Raw genomic sequence first — 22,511 nt, 5'->3', positions numbered from 1 at the left:
TTGTTTTCATTGGTCGTCATAACAACTTCTAAGGGGGAAAAGGATAAGGGGGAAAGCAAATAAACATAATGCGTTTCTATGGGCTTATTTTGGACCTAAGCTTGTCACCTGCCTTTCCGTCTTCGGGACGATTCCCATTGTTAGAGCGGAGACATGAGCATCTTGTCATTATATACAGACCTCTGTGTAAAGGGAGAGGGGAGAAGTGCATAGGAAGTGAGGTGTCCTTTCCTTGGGAATCTCTATGAACCATACACTCCAAGGTTCAGGCAAAAATATGACTCACACATTGCTTATTATTGGGGCGTCAGGTAGCCTAGCGGTTAAGTGCGTTGGGCCAGTAGTGAAAGGTCGATGTTTAAAATCCCTGAGCTGACTAGGTGAAAAATCGTTTGATGTGCCCTTGAGCAAGGCACTTAACCCTAATTGCTCATGTAAGTCGCTCTGGATAAAAGCATCTGCTAAAGGACTAAAATGCAATTGTCCTACAGTACAGCTCAGGAAATATGACTTATGTCTAAATTCAAGCACACAAATGTAAAGTATGTCAGATAATCCATTCACACATGAATGACTGGAAAAGGACTAGTCCCCAATGGAGTTATATATAGTACAAAATCACAATAATAAAAAAATAAAACTAGGCATGTCAGTTAAGAACACATTTTTATTTATAATGACAGCCAAACCCGGACGACGCTGTGCCAAATGTGCGCCGCCCTACAATGCCACAAATACACCCAAAATGGTTGTTTTTCAAACGTAAACGATATATATTTAAAAAATATATTTCACCTCAGTTTGCATACACTTATCAGGGACACAAATTCACCCTCTCTTCAAAGAGATAAAATCTTTTAAAAGGAATTAATTCTTTTTATTAAAAGAAATAACAGAGTGTTTGGTGTAGATTTGTGTACATTTTGATATCAACTAACATTGTGCAAAACAATCATACATACTTCCTATGAACTAGACGTACTATGAAATAGGGAAGTCTGTCACTTTTGTAAAAGCACCACAAATTTCATGAGGAAATAATTTAACTGGGGTTTACCAGTAATTCTTATACTGAAAATCAAAAAAGGCCCAACCATAGAATTAGGAATTAGAATCGTTTAATAAGATCTCTATGGGCACAATCCTGTTTAAATAAGGTTATTTATGATCATTTGTATTGATCACAATAGTGATCAACAATAAGTATTATGACATCAAGATAAAATGACTGATTAAAAACATTTTGCTTTAAATACATTGTATGCATATGATTGTAATGTATTCCAACTATATGATTATAAAGATGTATATAGATAAATAGAAATTACACATTTAAGAAAATGTCTATGACTTGACGGGTTTGAGTGACAGCATTCAGAAAACTGTCAGAGGTTGGACCATCCATCTCGATCCTCACTTCACAGAAAGTAAAGAACCAGCAGCCAAAACATACATAAAATCGAGAAAAATTTTCAATTACATTAACACTGTCGGCTGATCAATGGCTATATAAGTACTTCCAGGCGATACTGACAGTCACTTACTAATGCTAGGTTGTGCCCTGCATCAACAAAACATGAAAATCAGCTTTCTTATACTATGTAGCTGTGTTCTTAAGAGTTTGGTATACAAATTAATTTTTGATACGTCTCAAAGCAGGCTTAGAGTGATAGTTCCAACAAGAGGCTATAATACATTCATGTTTCTCATTTGCATAGAGAAAATGGCATGATATGGGGCAGTAGTAACTAAACGTAAATCTAAAAGACATTAAGGATAAACGGAGAAGCTAGCTGCATAAAAATCTTAAAACACTTCTGGATGGACGTTGGGTAGAGATGCTGAATTTTCAAACATTTCTACTTCCTGGTTCTACCCCAATTGAAAACCAAATAAAATCACGAAAAAAAAAGGGGGAAAAAATAGATAGAAAAATACTAAATCTTCAGTCCCTTGTCCATAAGGTCATGTTCCTCTTATGGCATGTTCTGTAGGTTAGTAAGTGTGCTGGAGGGCGGAACATCAGATCAGTGCTGCTCCTGATTGGCACAGAGACCAGATCAATGCATTCTGATTGGCTCAGAGTCCAAAAGGAACAAAGTCTCTCTTTTTGTTGTGAGTGAAGAAAATATCCCAGGTCAACTCAGCCTGCTGGGAGCAGCCTCCCTGCCCTAGGTGACATGTGTATCCCATGGGGCAGCAGTGCTTGGCATCTGCGCAGCATACTGCCTGTGAAGAGAAAGCAAGTTTAAAGGAGTAGATTTTTCAACTTGATGTTAGATGGTTCCTCACCCTGAAAGTAGTCTATGGGTCAGGAGAAACTGTAATCCATGGTTAGGTTCTCTTTAAACAACCTCCACAAACGTCAGCAAACTTTAGCCACAACAAGCTAACAATCAATGGAAGTGACAGGGCCATGTAAGCATGTTGTTTTTTTATGCATTTACCGGCCACATATTGGAACGTATGCGCGGCCTATTCACTAGAATTGACGGGCATGTTACCGCCTAAATGGGCAGAACGTTGTATAAAAAGTTGAATGGCACTTACGGTCAAAATCCAAAGTTACATATGTCAAGTTAATTTTCAAAGACGCCGTGTCGCTACCTTTGATTCGGGGCAGCAGGCCCATTCTGTGGGGGAGGTCTTGCAGCATGTCTGCAGTTTGGGACAGCTGTACTCTCCAGCACCGTCACACTTCACATCTAGCCCCGTCTCCGCTGCTCTCTGCTGGGACTCTGCCACCTTTGTCTGGGGAATCATATGGGGGAGAACACCCTCTACCGGTTTCTCACAGGTCCCAGTCTGCATGTTGCAGCTGTAGCCCTGTGGGCAGCAGTGCTCATGGTCTGTACAGCAAACAGCCTGCGGATAGAGGGAAATAAAGAGAAAGAGAGAAGGAAAGTGTCCCAATTAGACAAAGTGTGTGTACTATATAAATCCAACCCATTATCACAGAAAGTCAATGGAGACGCACCTTGACCAGAGGACAGCAGCCCCATTCTCCTGTGGGCAGCTTGCAGCAGGTGGTCCCAGAGGCACAGCTGCTATTGTTGTCACACTTGACATCTTTCAACATGGCTCCCACAGTCAGGGCCTTCTCCTTGCGGTACCAGGGGATGGTCAGGCGGCCCTTAGTGCAGCAGGTCTTTTGGTCGTCACAGCTGTAGCCGCTGGGGCAGCAGTGGTCTCCGTCGGTACAGCACACCGCCTGGGGAGGAGGAGAACCTTACACTGAGGTCATACAGAGATTACTACCGTATAATCACCATTTCACCACGTCATTTCAATTCAAACTTTGTCACGTGTGCCGAATACAAGTGTAGACCTTACCATGAAATGCTTACTTACAAGCCCGTAACCAACAGTGCAGTTCAAGAAAGAGTTAAGAAAATATTTACCAAATAAACTAAAGTAAAAAATTATAAAAAGTAACAAAATAACAACGAGGCTATTTATAGGGGGTAGCGGTACCGAGTCAATGTGCGGGGGTACAGGTTAGTCGAGGTAATTTGTACGTGTAGGTAGGGCTGAAGTGACTATGCATAGATAATAAACAGTGAGTAGCAGCAGTGTAAAAACAAATGTTGGGGGGCAATGTAAATAGTCCAGTGACCATTTGATTAATTGTTCAGCAGTCTTATGGCTTGGGGGTAAAAGCTGTTAAGGAGCATTTTGGTCCTAGACTTGGCGCTCCGGTACCACTTGCCGTGCGGAAGCAGAGAAAACAGGTCATGACTTGGGTGACTGGAGTCTGAGAATTTTTTGAATTGGGCCGTACGCTCCACAAGGAGTAAAGATGAGTGAGTAACCCGAAATACTATTTTCATAATTTCAACATGTGGTAATTTTCTGTTATGTAAAATAGTGACAACTTCCAATTGCCTTGTTCATCATAAATAATCGTATTTTGAAATGTTGCTGAGGTTACTATGGATCCTTTACCTGTGGCAAACTCCTTACCTTGGGTAAGGGGCAGCACCCCCACTTGCCAGTCTTTTTCATGAAGCAGCAGGTGGTATCTTTGGGGCAGCTGGTGTGAGGGTCACACATGTTCTTGGCTGGGTGGACGGAGGGGGCACTGGCCTGGGGAAGCCCTCTGTGCAGTGGCAGGCCTGGCAGCTTGGGGACCCAGGGCCGGCTGAGGAGCCCGGGCTTGTCACAGGTCTGTTCGGCCACGTTACACGTGTAGCCTTTAGGGCAGCAGTGCTCGTGGTCGTCGCAGCACACCGCCTAAGGGGCAACAATAACATTATTTCAATGCGGAACTTCTAGTTAAGAGCACCTTGTTTTGTAACCACAACAAATCTGCGCCGGTATTCATAAAGAGTAGGCATGTTGAGACACTATGAATATTGGCCCTGATCTACAGTATCTAGTGTCTTAAAGTGAGAAAACATAAGATATGTCAGCTTAGGACGCTTCTGTAACACACACCCTGGGCCTGAAGTCGAAAAACAATGTTTCTCCAGAATTATACACAACTCTTCAATTCATCTCAGTCTCTATGAAGGGAGTCATTGAATGGGAGAAAGTTAAACTCACATGAGGTAGAGGACAGCATGCCGACTGTCCCGAGTTCTGCCTGCAGCAGGTGGTGCCCCTGGGGCACATGGTCTGTTCGTCACACTTCTCAGTGGCCAGTGGTGTCTGGGTGGGGAGGGCTGGCACCTTGGTGACCCACGGCATGGTGAAGCCTGAGGGATCATCACAGGTACTGGCCTCCAGGTTACACACGGTGCCGTGGGGGCAGCAGTGGAGGTGGTCGTTGCAACACATCGCCTGAAGGACACAGAACGCACAGGCTTGTTATTACTGAGATAAGTTAGGCTAAAACGTGATGCTTATTTGCCTCAAATTTAATTAAATGACTTACTGAGATGACTGGAATAAAAGACTACTCATGTACAGGGACAGTTGTGGTTTTCAATTAGTCGAGAAATTGAATTTCATGTCTAGTTACTTCCAGAGTAGAATTTAACATCGACATCATTCAAATCAGATTCAACCTTAGGTAAAGTTGCCTAAAGGTTAGACCCTTAACTTAGCAAGGAACAAGTCAATGGGGGTATATGTGGAAATGGCCGTACATTGGGCAGGGGGCAGCAGGCCCAGTTTCCCGTGGTGGTCTTGCAGCACGTGGATTGGCCCGGGCACGATGTGGACTCGTCACATTTGCTGTTGGGCAGCGGCTCCTCCTCCGACACATAGCTGAAGGCAGGCACCTTGTCCAGCATGGGAACCAGGGCAGAGCCCGAGGAGGGGTCATCACACGTACTCTCTGCCAGGTTACAGATGGTCCCGTGGGGGCAGCAGTGGAGATGGTCATCACAACACACAGCCTATGGGGGAGCTCAAAGGAATCAGTGTGGGGTTCGCTGGTGCAGAAGAGTCCACAGTTTATATAGCGTTTCTGTTTGCATATCTTTAACGCTGCAAGACAAATTTAACCCCACCGACCGTAAAAGAAAAGGCAACACTTGGCAACATGAATAAAGGGAATTACGCAAGATTTCATAATCACGTGAGTCTCAAGGGCTGAGCTGTACTGTCAAGTGTGATAGGAATTTTGACTGACTGACTCTCTCACACACACATACAGTACCTTGGGCAGGGGGCAGCAGACCCATTCTCCATCTAGTGATTTACAGCACGTACTCCCATCGGCACAGGCCACAGAGTCGTTGCAGGGCACAGCATTGACTGGAGGACACAGACCTTCACATGTTAACGTATGGATTTGACACCTCTGGCGAGATGCAGAATAGCAACAGATCTGCCCAAATATAAACTTTCATTCCATTGGTCACTATGCAGTCGTCTATCTTGAATAGCCCGACTTGGATAGTCGGTTGCAAATTGATGTTAACATCATGTGCTAATGTTTGATGTCTAACTTTGTCTCGGGCCTCTGCTCTGTAGGGATGAAGTGGTCAATGTGGCGGGGATTTTGACAGCCATGGGGGTTTGGTCGTGTTTAGACACACAGGTGCCCTGTCCCAGGTCACAGGTAGTGCCCTCTGGACAGCAGTGGAGGTGATCTGAACAGCACACAGCCTGCGGAGAAAGAGAAAGAGCAATCTGGCTAAACTAAAATAATCCTACTTCTTCCAGCTAAATTCTACAACAGCTGACGCATTTCCTTGCAGCTGATTATGGTGGTGAGTCACTGGGCTCAGAGCATAGTACTCACACTGGGCATAGGGCAGCAGCCATAGCTCCCATTCCCCTTCAGGCAACAAGTGGTGTCGTCAGGACACAATGACAACTTGTCTGGGCAATCCACTAAAAGAAAGATGCACATTTAAAAAAATATTGTATAACAACAGAAACTCAAAATAATTGTGATATTTTCTTACAAGAGCACAGAATTCAAAAAGGACCACATACAGTGCATTCGAGAAAGTATTCAGACCCCTTCACTTTTCCACATTGTGTTACGTTACAGCCTGTAGAAATCGTTGTCCTGTTGGAAGGTGAACCTTCGCCCCAGTCTGAGGTCATGAGAGCTCTGGAGCAGGTTTTCAGCGAGGATATCGCTGTGCTTTGCTCCGTTCATCTTTCCCTCGATCCTGACTAGTCTCCCAGTCCCTGGCGCTGAAAAACATCCCCACATCATGATGCTGCCACCACCATGCTTCACCGTAGGGATGGTGCCAGGTTTCCTCCAGACGTGACGCTTGGCTTTCAGGCCAAAGAGTTCAATTTTGGTTTCATCAGTCCAGAGAATCTTGTTTCTCATGGTCTGCGTCCTTTAGATGTCTTTTGGCAAACTCCAACCGGGCTGTCATGTGCCTTTTACTTAGGAGTGGCTTCCGTCCGGCCACTTTACCATAAAGGCTGATTGGTGGAGTGCTGCGGAGATGGCTGTCCTTTTGGAAGGTTCTCCCATCTCCACAGAGGAACTCTGGAGCTCTGTCAGAGTGACTATCGGGTTCTTGGTCACCTCCCACACCAAGGCCGTTCTCCCGATTGCTCAGTTTGGCCGGGCGGCCAGCTCTAGGAAGAGTCTTGGTGGTTCCAAACTTCTTCCTTTTAAAAATGATGCCACGGTGTTCTTGGGGACCATCAACGCTGCATAAATGTTTTGGTACCCTTCCCCAGATCTGTGCCTCGACACAATCCTGTCTCGGAGCTTTACGGACAATTCCTTCACCCTCATGGCCTTGTTTTTGCTCTGACATGCACTGTCAACTGTGAGACCTTATACAGACAGGTGTGTGCCTTTCAAAATCATGTCCAATCAATTGAATTTAGCACAGGTGGACTTCAATCAAGTTGTAGAAACATCAAGGATGATCAATGGAAACAGGATGCCCCTGAGCTCAATTTCGAGTCTCATAACAAAGGGTCTGAATAATTATGTAAATAACGTATTTCTTTTTGTAATTTGTATTAAATTTGCCCAAAAAATTTAAACCTGTTTTCGCCTTTTCATTATGGGGTATTGTGTGTAGATTGACGAGGATTTTTTAATTATATTTAATCAATTTTAGAATGCTGTAACGTAACAAAATGTGGAAAAAGTGAAGGGGTCTGAATATTTTCAGAATCCACTGTAACCCCTCATTCCACTGGAAAGTTACACGCTTACACTACAAACTCAATTAGTAACATCCCAGTAGCCAGGGATTAGGGTGAGAAGTGGTTGGTGCCTCACCATCGTTGGGGATTGCAGGGATCTTCTTGGCCAATGGAGTCCGTGTATTGGGGGAAGTGCACATCTCATGCTCCAGGTCACAGGTTGTGTTGCCAGGGCAACAGTGGAGTTTGTCAGTACAGCACACACCCTGTACAGAACACATGATTTAAGACAGTATATCAGTTTTGAAATGTTCAATCTCTACATCTCCCTTTAGCTACACTTTCCTCACATTGAAACACTTTTTCTTAGGCTAAGACATATGTGACTGACAGTTACTACACATCCGCCTGTGTGTAACACACATTGTGCAACACACAGCTGAACAAAATGGCTTAAGATTGTGTGACCCAGGATCTACTCTGTATTAAAAACTAGGTGGTTTGAGCCCTGAAATCGATTGGCTGACAGCCGTGGTATATCAGACCATATACAACGGGTATGACAAAACATTTATTTTTACTGCTCTGATTACATTGGTAACCAGTTTATACTAGCATTACAGCACTTTGGGGGTTTGTGGTATTTGGCCAATATACCACGGCTAAGGGCTGTAATCCAGACACTCAGCGTTGCGTCGTGCTAAGAACAACCCTTAGCTGTGGTATATTAGCCATATACCACACCTCCTCGTGCCTTATTGCTTAAATGACCCAGCACCAGCCCCAGCTCCACTCACCTCAGGGTAGGGGCAGCAGCCAAAGTCTCCACTGGCCAGTAGGCAACATGTGGTTCCGTCTGGGCACTGGCTCTTACCACCTGGGCAGGTCACTGCTTGTCCAACCACAGCTACTGAGACACCAGGAAGAGAACTGTGTTGTGTTCATTAGGCACCAAATTGAAGAAAACAGACTGAAAAAGGAAGGGACTAGGGACTTTTCCAATTAATAAACAAAAAAGGGAATTTATTTTTTAAGTTTTCCTTTGTGTGCCCTAATGAACACAACCCTGGAACATAATTCAACAACAACTTCCTGATAATCTTGCAGTTTATTTCTGTCTGTCCCTTCAGTACCTACATTTACATTTACATTTAAGTCATTTAGCAGACGCTCTTATCCAGAGCGACTTACAAATTGGTGCATTCACCTTATGATATCCAGTGGAACAACCACTTTACAATAGTGCATCTAACTCTTTTAAGGGGGAGGGGGGGGTAGGAGTATTACTTTATCCTATCCTAGGTAGTACCTGTCTGCCTCTTCCTTGCAGGCACTTTCTCCCTCATAGGGAACGTGTCCAGGGTGGGCGACACACACTTGGAGTGGGCTAGGTCACATTTGGTGCCCTCTGGACAGCAGTGCATCTTGTCCTCACAGCACACCGCCTTGAGAGAGAAGACAAGGTTTAGAATGCGTTCAGGTGGGCATTCACGCTTCAGCAAACAAAGGAAAGGAGCTTATCAATGACAAAAAGAAGAGCTTGCCCTCACATCAAATTACTTCCAATATGCAAGCAGTTTCCACCAACAGATTCGGGGTACAACAATGTGAGCTGCATTCACTATGCGAATGTATTATGGTACACTGGAAGGAGGCCTTAATTTAACCCATATTTTCAGAACGTCGCTCTTCAGAAAAAATACATAGACGACATCCTACTGGTATGGAGCGGTACTGATGCTCTCCTTAATTTCTTATATTAACTTGTCTGACCTCAATCTCAAATTTACAGCAGAGAGAAGTCGGTAGAAAATAGACTTCTTGGATCTTACAATTCACAAAAATAAAGAAAACAAGTTGGAGTTTGCGGCTTGCGGGAGATGGTAGAGTAGGAATACACTTTACCACGCAACCAGTAACCATCCGGTACTCCTTAAGCGGAACATAACGGTGGGTCAATTCCTAAGATGCCTACATAACTGTAGTAAAGACATAGATTTCGAGCACAAAGCTAATGATATGCGCACCAGGTTCCTGCAGCGCGTGTATGATAAGAGTGTCATTGAACAGACAAATACCCGTGCTAGAGAGACTGAAAGTCAAAGCCCATTCACTGGCACTAATTGAAACAAGAACAAAATAGTCTGTACTCCATACCCAAATGTGGGGCTATGTGCCGGTCACATCAAACCCATTGTATTGAAACACTGGAACATCCTCAAAAAGTGATCCAGGGCTTGGGCCCCTCTCTCTGAGCGAACCCATTCCAGGGCGCCCTGCCTCAGAAACGTGGGGGCGAGTTGACATAGGGTCACAAAACTGTGAACCGCTATATAAAAATTCTAAATAAAATGGTAGAAAAGTATTTTGAAATACAAAATACCATTCTCTGAAGCATCTTGTTCCAGATACCATGGTGATTTGTTTTTCAAGACTTTCAAATACATATGACTAAATACTCAAAATTAATTAAAATAAATATTTCAAATACATGTAGCTAAAAGAAATAGGCCGACTGCCCATCTCTGTGTATATGCACACCCAAGTCAACTCAAATACACTTGCCAACTGGCACAAGCACGTTTTCAAAGTATTAATATCCTAGGCCGAAGTAGCATTTTTCCCCCGTTCTGGAGTGTTAACCATTACAATCAAATATTTACCATCAAAATTCAGAGACCAAGGGATTATTTCACAAGGCAAGGGTCAGTGTGCCCGCTTTTGCAAATACTATAGAAAAAGTTTTTAAAAACATATTCAATTTTCGCGTATTCTAGCCAGGTCCTTCATTCTGCTTAGTGAAAAACCCCTCCAGCCGTCACTGGGACTAGCTTCATTAACTATGTCTAATCTGCTGCCTAGTAGTCAGGTCAAGTCACTTTCTAAACAAAGGCTTACTCTGTTAATAGCTGAAGCCAAGCTTACCATTTTATTATCATGCTCAAGAAGACCAGAGGAACTTAGAATGTGCAGATGAATCAATTATTTCAATAAAGGTCCCTCGGGTATTTTAGTGCGCAGTGTTGACGGTTGCAGAATCAACTGAAACATTGTTTCCACACATTACAGTGGTTGTTCCAGGTGAATATTGTACGACCACAGGAAGAAAGAATGGTCCTGAGGCAGCAGTTAAATGCAAGGGGCCTCATTTTGACAGCACTAAAATATACAAAACACTATGGTATTATTAACCTACAGATTTTTGATCAATGCAATTTTATACTCTCGGAATGTCACCCAATGAGGACTTCCAAATATGGAATAGGCCTTATGGAAAAGTATGTAACGTACCTTGGCCAGGGGACAGCAGCCCCAGGAACCGCCTGGGAGTTCACAGCAGGTAGTGTCGTCTGGACACTCGGCCTCGCCGTCGGGACAAATGACTGCCTTCACTCCCTCCAGCATCTAAAGGAGTGACAGGCAACGCATATCAATGAATGAGTTTGAAACATGCGTTACATTTATTCAGGCAACAAAGTGAATTACCATGAATGAATAGGCTTGATAAAATGAACACATCTAATCTATATTAAACAAAACAGACACAATAGATTATAATAGACAGAAATACACAGATATATGGATATCGTTGTATTCCCTTTACCAGAGGGCCGATTAGGCGTTTGGCAGGAACTCTTCTGACCCACGGCAGAGAGACGGTTTTATTAAGGCACTTGGAGTGCACTAAATCACACACTGTCCCCTCATAACAGCAATGCAGGTGGTCCGAGCAGCACTGAGCCTGGAGACGGGATTCAAAACAGCGTCATGTTTCACACTATGGGTACGATTCAAAGCGGGGTCTGCTGGACCATCAATATGTCCTGCAGTAACCTCATTTAATCAAGCAATCACATACACAAACTTTAGACCAGAGACTAGTCACTTACATTCGGTAGTGGACAGCAGCCATATCCCCCGCTGGGCGTCTTGCAGCAGGTGTTCCCCTCTGCACACATCCCACCATCGGGACAAATCAGGGCTGAGGTCAGGCCTAGCAGAGCCAGACACGCCACCCCTATCTGCACAGTCTGAGGAGAGATTAAGAAAACCTAAGACTGTGTGCTTGAGACATATTTCTTCATTTGTTTGATGATGCTATGTCAATAGGTGGGTGGTGGTGAATAACGTTGTGCACAGGGTGATCAATGTTTCAGCTGTAAACCTAATGGGTTCACCCACATTAGGAATGCAGAAGTCTGTGCTTAACTCCATACATTTGCTCTGAGGTTCATGTCCTTTCCAGGCAAATATTTGTGTGTGCTGGATCACACTAGAACATTTAAACTACAATCTTTAAGTCTTTATCTACACAAAACCGCAATAGCTAGTATGTCATCTGGGGACTTATGAACCTGAAATGGACTACTTCACTCACTCACTGTAGCCTAGTCAGCCATTTCGAGAAACATGATTGCTAAAATGTTATCAGAATGGACTTTTAGCACATCCAACTCATTCCAAATAAGTACTGTAGCTTGCTAACTAACTAAGCTATAATGCTTATTTAATACTATGGTGTTCAAAGCGGGGTCTGCTGGACCGCCAATATGTCCTGCAGTAACCTCATTTAACCAAGCAATCACACATATGACATATTACCTCGACTAACCGGTGCCCCCCGCACGGTACCCCCCCCCCTGTATATAGTCTCGCTATTGTTATTTTACTGCTGCTATTTAATTACTTGTTAATTTTATTTCTTCTTATTTATTTTTCATTTAAACTTAATTGTTGGTTAGGGGCTCGTAAGTATGCATTTCACTTTAAGGTCTACACCAGTTGTATTCAGCGCATGTGACTAATAAAACACTTGATTTTAATACTACTACTACAATGCTTTTAATTTAGTCTCAACAGTGTTGGAGGGGAATCTCTTACCATTGCCAGAGAGTCTGAGAAGAGGGCTTATGAGGGAATATCGTCATATAAGTTAGCCTTCTAAAGATGAAAGAAAACAAGAGCAACAGTACGCCATTATCAGACGATCACAACAACAATGAATGACAGAGCTGACAGTTGTCGCTAGCGAACGTTAGATAGCTGGCAGTGGCTAGTAGCATATTAGCTAGCAAGTTAAGAAAATTAAATTGGTCAGGCGTGACGCCCGACAAAATGTATGAAATGTGTCATCTACCTTCGTGTGCGATGTACAAGTTCAAACTTGTTAAATTATCATTCATTCGAAGCGACGTTGGAGTATTATGCGGTCTGGGGTGACTTCGGCTTTTTTCTGAAAACAAGATACGCGCACCGTGTGACCATGGGCCTGGTTCCAAATCGTTATCAGTCGCCCTACTGGGGAGCGAGGCGACGCAACAACCAACTGACAAATGGCTACAACATATGATGTGGTTAGCTGATAGTTAAAATACCTATCCAGGCGTTGTAAGATCTGTTAGGCGTCAGCAACGTCTAAGCATCGGAACCGCCCATTAACTGTCATATTTTTCTCTCAAAGTTGGAGAACCTGTAGAACTGACTTCTCAGTAAGGAACTACATCAATATAATACATTATTGTTAAATATATTTGTCAATACTGTAACTAACCAAGCGTTGATTAAACCGTACCAGATTGGTACAGGAATAACACAGATAGAACGAAGATACACGTTTCACCACATGTATAAATCTGAAGCATCAGTTTGGGATGTCCATTCCCCACCAAATATAGTGAGGAGAGGAAGCCCAGTGACTGGCAGTGGGAGAGTTTGGAGCGAGATGGAACTGGGCCGACATTCTACAGATTTAATGTGTTATGACTTTTTAACCTCTGTCATATCATGGATTCAGAGCTATCTATATAATAGAAAACAGAAGGTTTTATTTTATGGAAGCTTCTCTAATGTTAAACATGTCAAATGTGGTGTATCGCAGGACAGCTCTCTTGGCCCTCTACTCTTTTCTATTTACCAATGACCTGCCACTGGCATTAAACAAAGCCTGTGTGTCAAGGAATGCTGGTGATTCAACCCTATACGTGCCAGCAACCACAGATTCAGATCAATTTTATTATTCCACCAGGGGGAAATTCATTGGGTTATGTGCTCAAAAAGACAGCACATAAAACATGAAAACACAGAAACTACACAACAGAATCCAATCAAAGTGCCACAGCTATACACTTAAAGTGAACGTGCATTATGGTGTATACTCGAGGGACCAACAGACGATGTATTATACAGCCTAATGGCTGTTGAAATAAAAGAGTCCCCATATCTATCTGTTTTAATTTTCTTTTGAAAAGGTCTCTTTCCCCTTGTCTGCCTGCTGCTGTGACTGAATTTTGAGTGCAGGGGATGAGTACTGTCCTGTAAAATGCTTTTAAGTTTTAGGAGGATGAGTTTTGTGTACAGGTTGGTGGCTGATTCTTGATCTATGCTAATTATCCTTCCAGTCGTCTTAATCAAGTGCTGAAGCTTGACTAGGTCTTGCACTCGCATGTTTCCAAACACGCAAATCAGACCAAAGGACAGCACACTCTACAGCACAGATTTATAGAACATTTGTAAGATGTGGCGGTCGACATTAAAAAAACATTCTCTGTTGCAATTTCTTTATCTTTGCAAAGGCACAGTCATTGAATTTCAGTTTATTGTCTATTTAGATTCCCAGCTACTTATATGTGGTCACTCTAATGACTGATTCCCTATTGATCTTCGTAGGGGTTAGTGGTGTTGTTCCTTCTGAAATCCATTTCCATCTCTTTTGTTATGTCAGCGGTTATTTCAAGAAAGTTATCTACGCGCCACTGGACGAATTTTGCAATTTCTCTGTCAAAACCTTGAAGAGAGACGGGCGTTTATTTCAAGAAAGTTATCTACGCGCCACTAGACGAATTTTGCAATTTCTCTGTCAAAACCTTGAAGAGAGACTTGGTCTGGGTGGAGAAGCAAATCCACAACAGCTGTGTCATCTGCATATTAAAAAATGACCTGGAACGCGCCCAGTCTTTGCCTACAGCTGATTTCTGACCAATCACTGGTTAGGTGTATGGTTCGTTACTTCCGTTTCCGCTCCGCTATCGAAGTCCTCCCCCCTTACTGGCAGAAAGAGAATCGAGAACACCCAAAATAGTTTTAAAAAGCTTCTAACAGCTCGCATTTCAATAAAATAAACCACTGAGCGTAACGTGTGTGTGTTGAGGCAGGCGGAGTTTGCAAGAATTTGTTACGAATTCAGGTGGTGAGTGAACGCACCTGTAGCCACCTGTCTAGCCAATAGCTAGCTGGCTAGGTACAGTAGCTAACTGCCGGCACAGAGACGTGACCCTTTGCCAAAGTTTCTAAAAGTGACGTTGTTTACAAGGAGTGCAAGGTGCAATGTAGTGAAGTTAAAGTAAACGTTGTGAAAAATATAAATAGTTAAAGTACAGATACCGCAAAAAACGACTTAAGTAGTACTTTATACCACTGCACACAAACTATCTAGGTCAATTAGGGGAGAGGTGTTGTGCCGTGAGGTGTTGCTTTATCTGTTTTTTGAAAATAGGTTTGCTGTTTATTTGAGCAATATGAGATGGAGCGGAGTTCCATGCAACAATGGCTCTATATAATACTGTAGGCTTTCTTGAATTTGTGGACTGTGAAAAGACCCCTGGTGGCATGTCTGGTGGGGTAAGTGTGTGTGTCAGAGCTGTGTGTATGTTGATTGCAAACAATTTGGGATTTTCAACACATGAATGTTTCTTATAAAAAGAAGAAGTGATGCAGTTAGTCTCTCCTCAACTCTTAGCCAAGAGAGACTGGCATGCATAGTATGTATATCAGCCCTCTGATTACAATGAAGAGCAAGACATGCCGCTCTGTTCTGGGCCAGCTGCAGCTTAACTAGGTCTTTCCTTGCAGCACTCGACCACACGACTGGATAATAATCAAGATAAGACAAAACTAGAGCCTCTCAGAACTTGCTTTTTGGATTGTGGGGTGAAAAAATCAGAGCATCTCTTTATTACAGACAGACCTCTACCCATCTTTACAACCATTGAATCTATATGTTTAGACCATGAGTGTTCTTATATGTCCTAGATATAAGACAGACACTTCAAAACCTTTTTCATTTTGACTGTCTTTTTTTTGTTGCCATTTATGAATGTGTTATTCAATGCGTTTCTATGGGCTAAATTTAAAAATTATCCCAAAAAATGTATATACCTAAAGGAGTCCTACAATTCAAAATCAAATAGCTAAATGATCCATGGTATAACCATCTTAAAATAATTAAATATGTTAGCTTACACTCTAAAAATTAGGGGTTCAACTGGAGTTCTTCTAAGATCCTCAAAGATCCCCGAAGAACTTTAGGGTTCTTGGCAATGAAAAACAGCCCCAAAAGGTTCTTCAAAGAGCTTCTTAGGAGTTGGGGTTAATCGAGGAACCCCCATTGTTAATGGAGTTCTTCCGGGAAATTCACAATTGCACCTGAAAACGCTCGTGCCAAGTTTGAATGTGACAACAGTTAAAAAGGAAAGTTGGGTTGATGTTTGGCTCTGAATATGTATTGAAATAATTGATATAATAATATTAAATACTAATGAATAACAAAGATAATTATGGTCTTCTGTGAATAGCTTCCATAACGTTACTATAGCTATAGTTCAGAAGAATTTGCGTAAATATTCGAAAGCCGGTGTTGTGCCGAAAAGCTCCCCCCTGCCAGAATCCCCCCTCGCGTTAACGCGCACTCACTCAATTTGTCATTGCTGCAACTTGCTTGAACACGCACGCACTCAAATCTTCATTGCTGCGACTTCATTGCTGCGACTTGCTTGCTAGTTGAGATTTCTGATCAAGTTAGGCTGCGTTTCATTAGATTTTTTATTTTGGTTTGATCGCTAGTAATGTCTGCAGTTTTCGGTTTGGTTATTTGTTTCAAGTGTGTTAGTCTATAAATAAATCTCTTTGCCAGAATTCGTCATCTCGCCCATGTCTTATTCGACTAGTAGTTGTTCTGAAATGTTTATAGCTTGCCTACATTTTACTCCCTTCTCTATGTTTAATATAACACACATACATTAATTATTAATTTCGGTTGCCTATCCTGACGTGCATTTTGTTCTATAGAAAGTATTTGACTCTGATGTCTGCCACAGAAAGTATATGACCACACAATTAAGGAAATTAGAAGGAGGGGGGGTTTAGGCAAGGCTATTTTTTTGCCTGCTGAAATTCCCCCCACTTCTATCTTGGGACTGCAAGGCCTGGCACACTTCTGAATAATTTTGATATTTCACGTTGACCAGTAGTGTGTGCCACATAAAGTTTTTGACTCTAGCCACAAAATTAAGGAAATTAGAAGGGGGGGGGGGATTTCGTAAAACGCAATTTTCTATCTTGGAATTGCAAGGCCTGGCATACTTCAGAATCATTTTTGGTGACCTATCATGTCCTCTGATGTGTGCCACAGGAGGTATTAGACTCTAATCACAAAAGGAAGTAGTTATTTCAGCAATAATAGTTTTCAGAGCCCTCTACTGTTCTCTCTACCCATTCCTCAATCCCCCATCCCATTGTGCTTTTCCCTCTTATGGCTTTTCCTACATTCTTTTAGACTTTTTCTGATTTCGTTTTTAAGAATGTAGGTACATTAGTAATAATAACAATAATATTAACAGTAATAAATCAAAAATGTGTACTCTGGGCGAAAAAGAAAGTTCAAATATATAAGTCAACATGAGTGCATATCCATAATCACAGTAAACTGTTATAATATTAGAAACCAAATAAGATTTTTTTTTATAAATGCATAATAATATAACAAACAAAACTATGACTGAATGTGCCTCCATGAAGAATCCCTCCCCCAATAGGTCCCTTCGCACTCAATAGGACACCCCCAGCACTACCATCCCCATCAACCTCTCCCCACCCCTCAACCACAAAACACAATAATGATAATAATAATAGAAATTAAAATAAAATATATATATACCAAGATACACATACACATACACACACATGTACAGTACACATACATAAACATATTCACAGGACACTCAATTTATCTCTTATCTCTTTTCCTACATCAGATATGCAGGTGACATTTCCACCTGGATGACAGCACATAATCAGCAACACGGAGATGCTCTTCATCCGAGGGAATGCCTGCCCATTCTCAGATGTTAGATAATCCCAGATGATCACATGTCATTTACATTCCAGCCCTTGTCAGCTCCAGATTTGACTTCAACTCACACCCTGCTGGAATCCCTGCATTCTCAGATTCCCCTCAGTTATTAATCTCTATATTGTAATCAATAAAGTGTTTCAAAATGCGGTACTTTTATTAATAACATATAAACTCAGCAAAAAAAGAAACGCCCCTTTTTCATGACCCTGTCTTTCAAAGATAATTCGTTAAAATCCTAATAACTTCACAGATCTTCATTGTAAAGGGTTTAAACACGGTTTCCCATGCTTGTTCAATGAACCATAAACAATTAATCAACATGCACCTGTGGAATGGTTGTTTAAACACTAACAGCTTACAGACGGTAGACAATTAAGGTCACAGTTATGAAAACTTAGGACACTAAAGAAGCCTTTCTACTGACTCTGAAAAACACCAAAAGAAAGATGCCCAGGGTCCCTGCTCATCTGTGTGAACGTGCCTTAGGCATGCTGCAAGGAGGCTTGAGGACTGCAGATGTGGCCAAGGCAATAAATTGCCATTTTTGTACTGTGAGACGCCTAAGACAGGGCTACAGGGAGACAGGACGGACAGCTGATCATCCTCACAGTGGCAGACCATGTGTAACAACACCTGCACAGGATCGGTACATCTGAACATCACACCTGCGGAACAGGTACAGGATGGCAACAACAACTGCCCGAGTTACACCAGGAACGCACAATCCCTCCATCAGTGCTTAGACTGTCCGCAATAGGCTGAGAGAGGCTGCACTGAGGCTTGTAGGCCTGTTGTAAGGCAGGTCCTCACCAGACATCACCGGCAACAACGTCGCCTATGGGCACAAACCCACCGTCGCTGGACCAGACAGGACTGGCAAAAAGTGCTCTTCACTGACGAGTCGCAGTTTTGTCTCAGCAGGGGTGATGGTCGGATTCGCGTTTATTGTCGAAGGAATGAGCGTTACACCGAGGCCTGTACTCTGGAGCGGGATCGATTTGGAGGTGGAGGGTCCGTCATGGTCTGGGGCGGTGTGTCTCATCGGACTGACCTTGTTGTCATTGCAGGCAATCTCAACGCTGTGCGTTACAGGGAAGACATCCTCCTCCCTCATGTGGTACCCTTCCTGCAGGCTCATCCTGACATGTCCCTCCACCATGACAATGCCACCAGCCATACTGCTCGTTTGGTGCGTAAATTTCCTGCAAGGCAGGAATGTCAGTGTTCTGCCATGGACAGTGAAGAGCCCGGATCTCAATTCCATTGAGCACATCTGGGACCTGTTGGATCGGAGGGTGAGGGCTTGGGCCATTTCCCCCAGAAATGTCCGGGAACTTGCAGGTGCCTTGGTGGAAGAGTGGGCTAACATCTGACAGCAATAACTGGCAAATCTGATGCAGTCCATGAGGAGGAGATGCACTGCAGTACTTAATGCAGCTGGTGGCCACACCAGATACTGACTGTTACTTTTGATATTGACCCTCCCCCCCTTTGTTCAGGGACACATTATTCAATTTCTGTTAGTCACATTCAACAAATTGTTGAATATTGTGTTCATACAAATATTTACACATGTTAAGTTTGATGAAAATAAACGCAGTTGACAGTGAGAGGACGTTTCTTTTTTTCCCTTAGTTTATGTTCAGATCATTCCTGAGAGAGAAGGGGTGTAATATCTCCAGATGGGCATGTGGTACCCTTCCTCACCCATGCCAACAAGATGCTACTTCTTTTGGGGTCTTTGCCTTGAAAGAAAGTATGAGAGTATAAGTAATGTACAATTAACCTACTGAAAGTATACTGACTAAAAGGCAAAACAGAACTGTCAAATTATATTATAGCTGTGTCGTTGTATACCTGCGAATTAGAATCTTAAGTGTAACATCATTTTGTTGGGGAAAACTGAAATGCCCATCAAATTTTTTCCCCAGTTTGCTGAATGTGTTCTGAAGGAGTCGTCGATAGTCTTTTCAAATACGGACAAAGATGTTAACATCATGAGAGAAGAAATAGCAGTCACTCTCCTCCAAAACACTGGTATATTCAACTTCTAATTTAATATATTTGTAGAAAAAAACAAACATTTATATGGATCTTTCAAGGTTATCTTTGATCCAACTTCTGACTAGATGGCCACTAAAACACATGTATTTAAATAATTATGTTACAAGAAACCTATACTATTCCCTGGTTCCCTGTTCCCTGTTTGCTCAGAAAAATATATGTAAAGATATAGACTACGTGACATTATGTTTTGCGGGATGACCTGAGCCAACTGTGCCACTTCTGTGGGGAGGTGGACAGTAATGAGGGTAATTGCTTGCTCACTTCTAAAGGAATTTTTAGGAGTACGAATTTGTATAAGCAGTAATATTTGTAGAGGTAGTATCATCCGCCCTGTCTGATAATGAAATAATTGTAATTCAAGAAAATGTATTTAATGTTTTAAATATATTAACAATTTTCATCATACATTTCAGGTTGGTTGTGACCGCTGCCCATGATGGTTCCACCAGTCCTGTATGAAAACCATCCCATCAATAGAGGATTATTATCATGACACAAGGTGAGACGCAGACACAGGAGGCAGATGGTTGAAGTCTTACAATGTTTATTAATCCAAAGGGGTAGGCAAGAGAATGGTCGTGTACAGGCAAAAGGTCAAAACCAGTTCAGAGTCCAATAGGGACTGAAGGGTAGGCAGAATCAAGGTCAGGGCAGGCAGGATGATCAGGCAGGCGGAAAAGTAGTCCAGAGTCAGGCAGGGGTCAAAACCGGGAGGACTAGCAAAAGAGAATAGAAAAGGAGTACGGGGAAAACCACGCTGGTTGACTTGACTAAACATACATGACGAACTGGCACAGAGAGACAGGAAACACAGGGATAAATACGCTGGAGAAAATAAGCGACACCTGGAGGGGGTTAAGACAATCACAGGGACGGGTGAAACAGTTCAGGGCGTGACAATTATATCTGCGTGGCCTGTCAGGACTAGGTTAGGCTTGAGTTCCAGGCGACGGTATCACCTGGAAAACTTTCCATAAAAAGTGGACTAAATGTTCAGTCGAGCTGTTGCAGCTTTCCAATATTTGTTTATGTTATTTATTGTCTTTTTTTATTTGATTTATTGTAATTGTATATCTCACTATGCAAAGATCTGAATTTGTATTTCTTATTTAATGTTTGTTAACAAACTTAACTTTATGTGATGTTTTTCTGTTATTGTGTGATAATATTTGTATATTATCATTATTTTCTTAAACATTACAAAATGTTTCTAAAAAAGATGTTTATGTTTCTTTATTAGGGATAGGTCCTTTTTTTAAATTTTCACCTAAATTACATACCCAAATCTAATTGCCTGTAGCTCAGGCCCTGAAGCATGAATATGCATATTATTGGTACCATTTGAAAGGAAACGCTTTGAAGTTTGTGGAAATGTGAATTGAATGTAGGAGAATATAACACAAAAGATCTGGTAGAAGAAAATACAATGAAGAAACCAACCAGTGTTTTTTACCACCATCTTTGAAATTCAATAGAAAGGTCACTGTTAAAGCCATCACTCTGGTAGGTTAAATGCAGCATTTGAAGTGTACATTTAACCTACATAGCAGTCAATACAAACTGAAATCTATTAGCATACAAATGTGTGCAAATGATCTTTTCAGATCTTCTCAGAAATGAATCAAGTCCATGGAATGGATATAGACAAAAAGATAATTCAAGGACTAGCGTAGGTAGAGAGGCGAGGCATGGGTGAGGACATCATCCTGCTATTTTGACAGTCCCTGAAGTACAATACAGAAGAGGTATTTGCTCTTATTCCTTCCATTTCTCTAATGTATTTTGTAATAAAATTAGCAAGTGTAGTAAGATCATTGCTTTCCTTTACTAGGACTCGGGACCACAGCATCAATCCTGCTCTTGCCCTACCTCTTCAATGAGGACCCGAGTGGCCTTTATTGTCTGTGACAAGGTATGCTTATGCACAAATTAACTGTTTCTTCATAAACAATAGGTGTTCATGCTTATATAAAACAACAGCTGAACATTTGTTATGTTCTTTGTTGATTGTATGTGTATTCATCTTTTCTTACTGTTGTTGACACAGATTTCACCACTTCCCACTCCCACTTACTGCACATCGGCGGAAATCCATTTCACCATGAGAGTGAAATCACGCTGGCCTTTGCTGGGGAGAACTTCCATGCCCTAGAGGACCTCCCCATGGGACTTGGGGCTCTGTTATGGCTGTATTTTTTTATTTTCCGTTAAATTTCCCAAAAATGTCAGAAAAATACTTATGTTCTTAAGTTACTGTGTTCTGGGGATAAGAGAAGTTGGGGTGAAGTTACCAGGGCCAGTCATAAAGATGGCAAACTTCCTAACATAACTAAGTGGTTGTTGGACACACACATTAAAGCTAAAAAATCTGTATTTAGCATCAAGTCTACAATATTGTTAGTTTACCTATGATTCATTTTTCATGTATGTTGTTTTTATTGTACATTACTTTATTGAAAATAAAATGTAATGAAAAGCACTATACAAAGTAAATGTATTATTTATTATGGTCTGACATGTCTGCAGAAATGTTGCAATTTTGTAATGTGTTTTGCTTGTTTTGTAAATATTAATTCACATTTGTGGTGCCACTAAATAAACAATGAATTATTTAAATCAATATTGTCAATATTGTTATTATTATTACAATATTTTTTCATAATGGAGGGAGGGTGGACAGGGAGTTTTAAAAAATGAACCCCAAAAGGTTATTCGAGGAACCATTGTAAGGGGTTCTTCAAAGAACTTATAGGGTTTCCCACAAAAGGTTCTTCAATAACCTTTTTCAAGA

The 22,511-nt window shown here is 41.9% G+C and overlaps 1 protein-coding gene and 1 long non-coding RNA gene across 6 annotated transcripts; one reads left to right on the top strand and one right to left on the bottom strand.

Moving 5' to 3' along the window:
- Window positions 1–649: 649 nt before the first annotated feature.
- LOC139570211 (progranulin-like) lies at window positions 650–12,816 on the bottom strand. 3 transcript variants are annotated; one of them, XM_071391884.1, is made up of 17 exons: window positions 12,662–12,816; window positions 12,406–12,465; window positions 11,415–11,555; window positions 11,129–11,266; window positions 10,816–10,929; window positions 8,834–8,969; window positions 8,322–8,434; window positions 7,661–7,790; window positions 6,194–6,285; window positions 5,898–6,057; window positions 5,606–5,703; window positions 5,091–5,342; window positions 4,546–4,782; window positions 3,964–4,233; window positions 2,978–3,211; window positions 2,608–2,865; window positions 650–2,229 (listed from the first exon to the last, which is right to left on the bottom strand). In XM_071391884.1, exons 2-17 carry the CDS (start codon window positions 12,406–12,408, stop codon window positions 2,080–2,082), a joined length of 2,526 nt encoding a protein of 841 aa, XP_071247985.1. In that variant the 5' UTR covers window positions 12,409–12,465; window positions 12,662–12,816; the 3' UTR covers window positions 650–2,079. The 3 variants fall into 3 exon arrangements, with proteins under 3 accessions (XP_071247985.1, XP_071247982.1, XP_071247984.1); XM_071391881.1 differs by having other exon boundaries at window positions 12,406–12,431; window positions 12,662–12,811; XM_071391883.1 differs by having other exon boundaries at window positions 8,322–8,431; window positions 12,406–12,431; window positions 12,662–12,811.
- A 1,738-nt stretch (window positions 12,817–14,554) lies between these two features.
- Window positions 14,555–22,340, top strand: LOC139570210 (uncharacterized). 3 transcript variants are annotated; one of them, XR_011674029.1, is made up of 5 exons: window positions 14,555–19,690; window positions 20,134–20,219; window positions 21,325–21,465; window positions 21,552–21,632; window positions 21,768–22,340. It is a non-coding gene; the product is annotated as an uncharacterized lncRNA (long non-coding RNA). The 3 variants fall into 3 exon arrangements; XR_011674030.1 differs by lacking the exon at window positions 21,325–21,465 and having other exon boundaries at window positions 14,555–15,141; XR_011674028.1 differs by lacking the exon at window positions 21,325–21,465.
- Window positions 22,341–22,511: the final 171 nt, after the last annotated feature.

The sequence above is a fragment of the Salvelinus alpinus genome, chromosome 3 (assembly GCF_045679555.1).
Source record: "Salvelinus alpinus chromosome 3, SLU_Salpinus.1, whole genome shotgun sequence".
Taxonomy (NCBI): domain Eukaryota; kingdom Metazoa; phylum Chordata; class Actinopteri; order Salmoniformes; family Salmonidae; genus Salvelinus; species Salvelinus alpinus.
The sequence above is the reverse complement of the archived record's forward strand: the minus strand, read 5'-3'. Positions and strand labels throughout refer to the sequence as shown.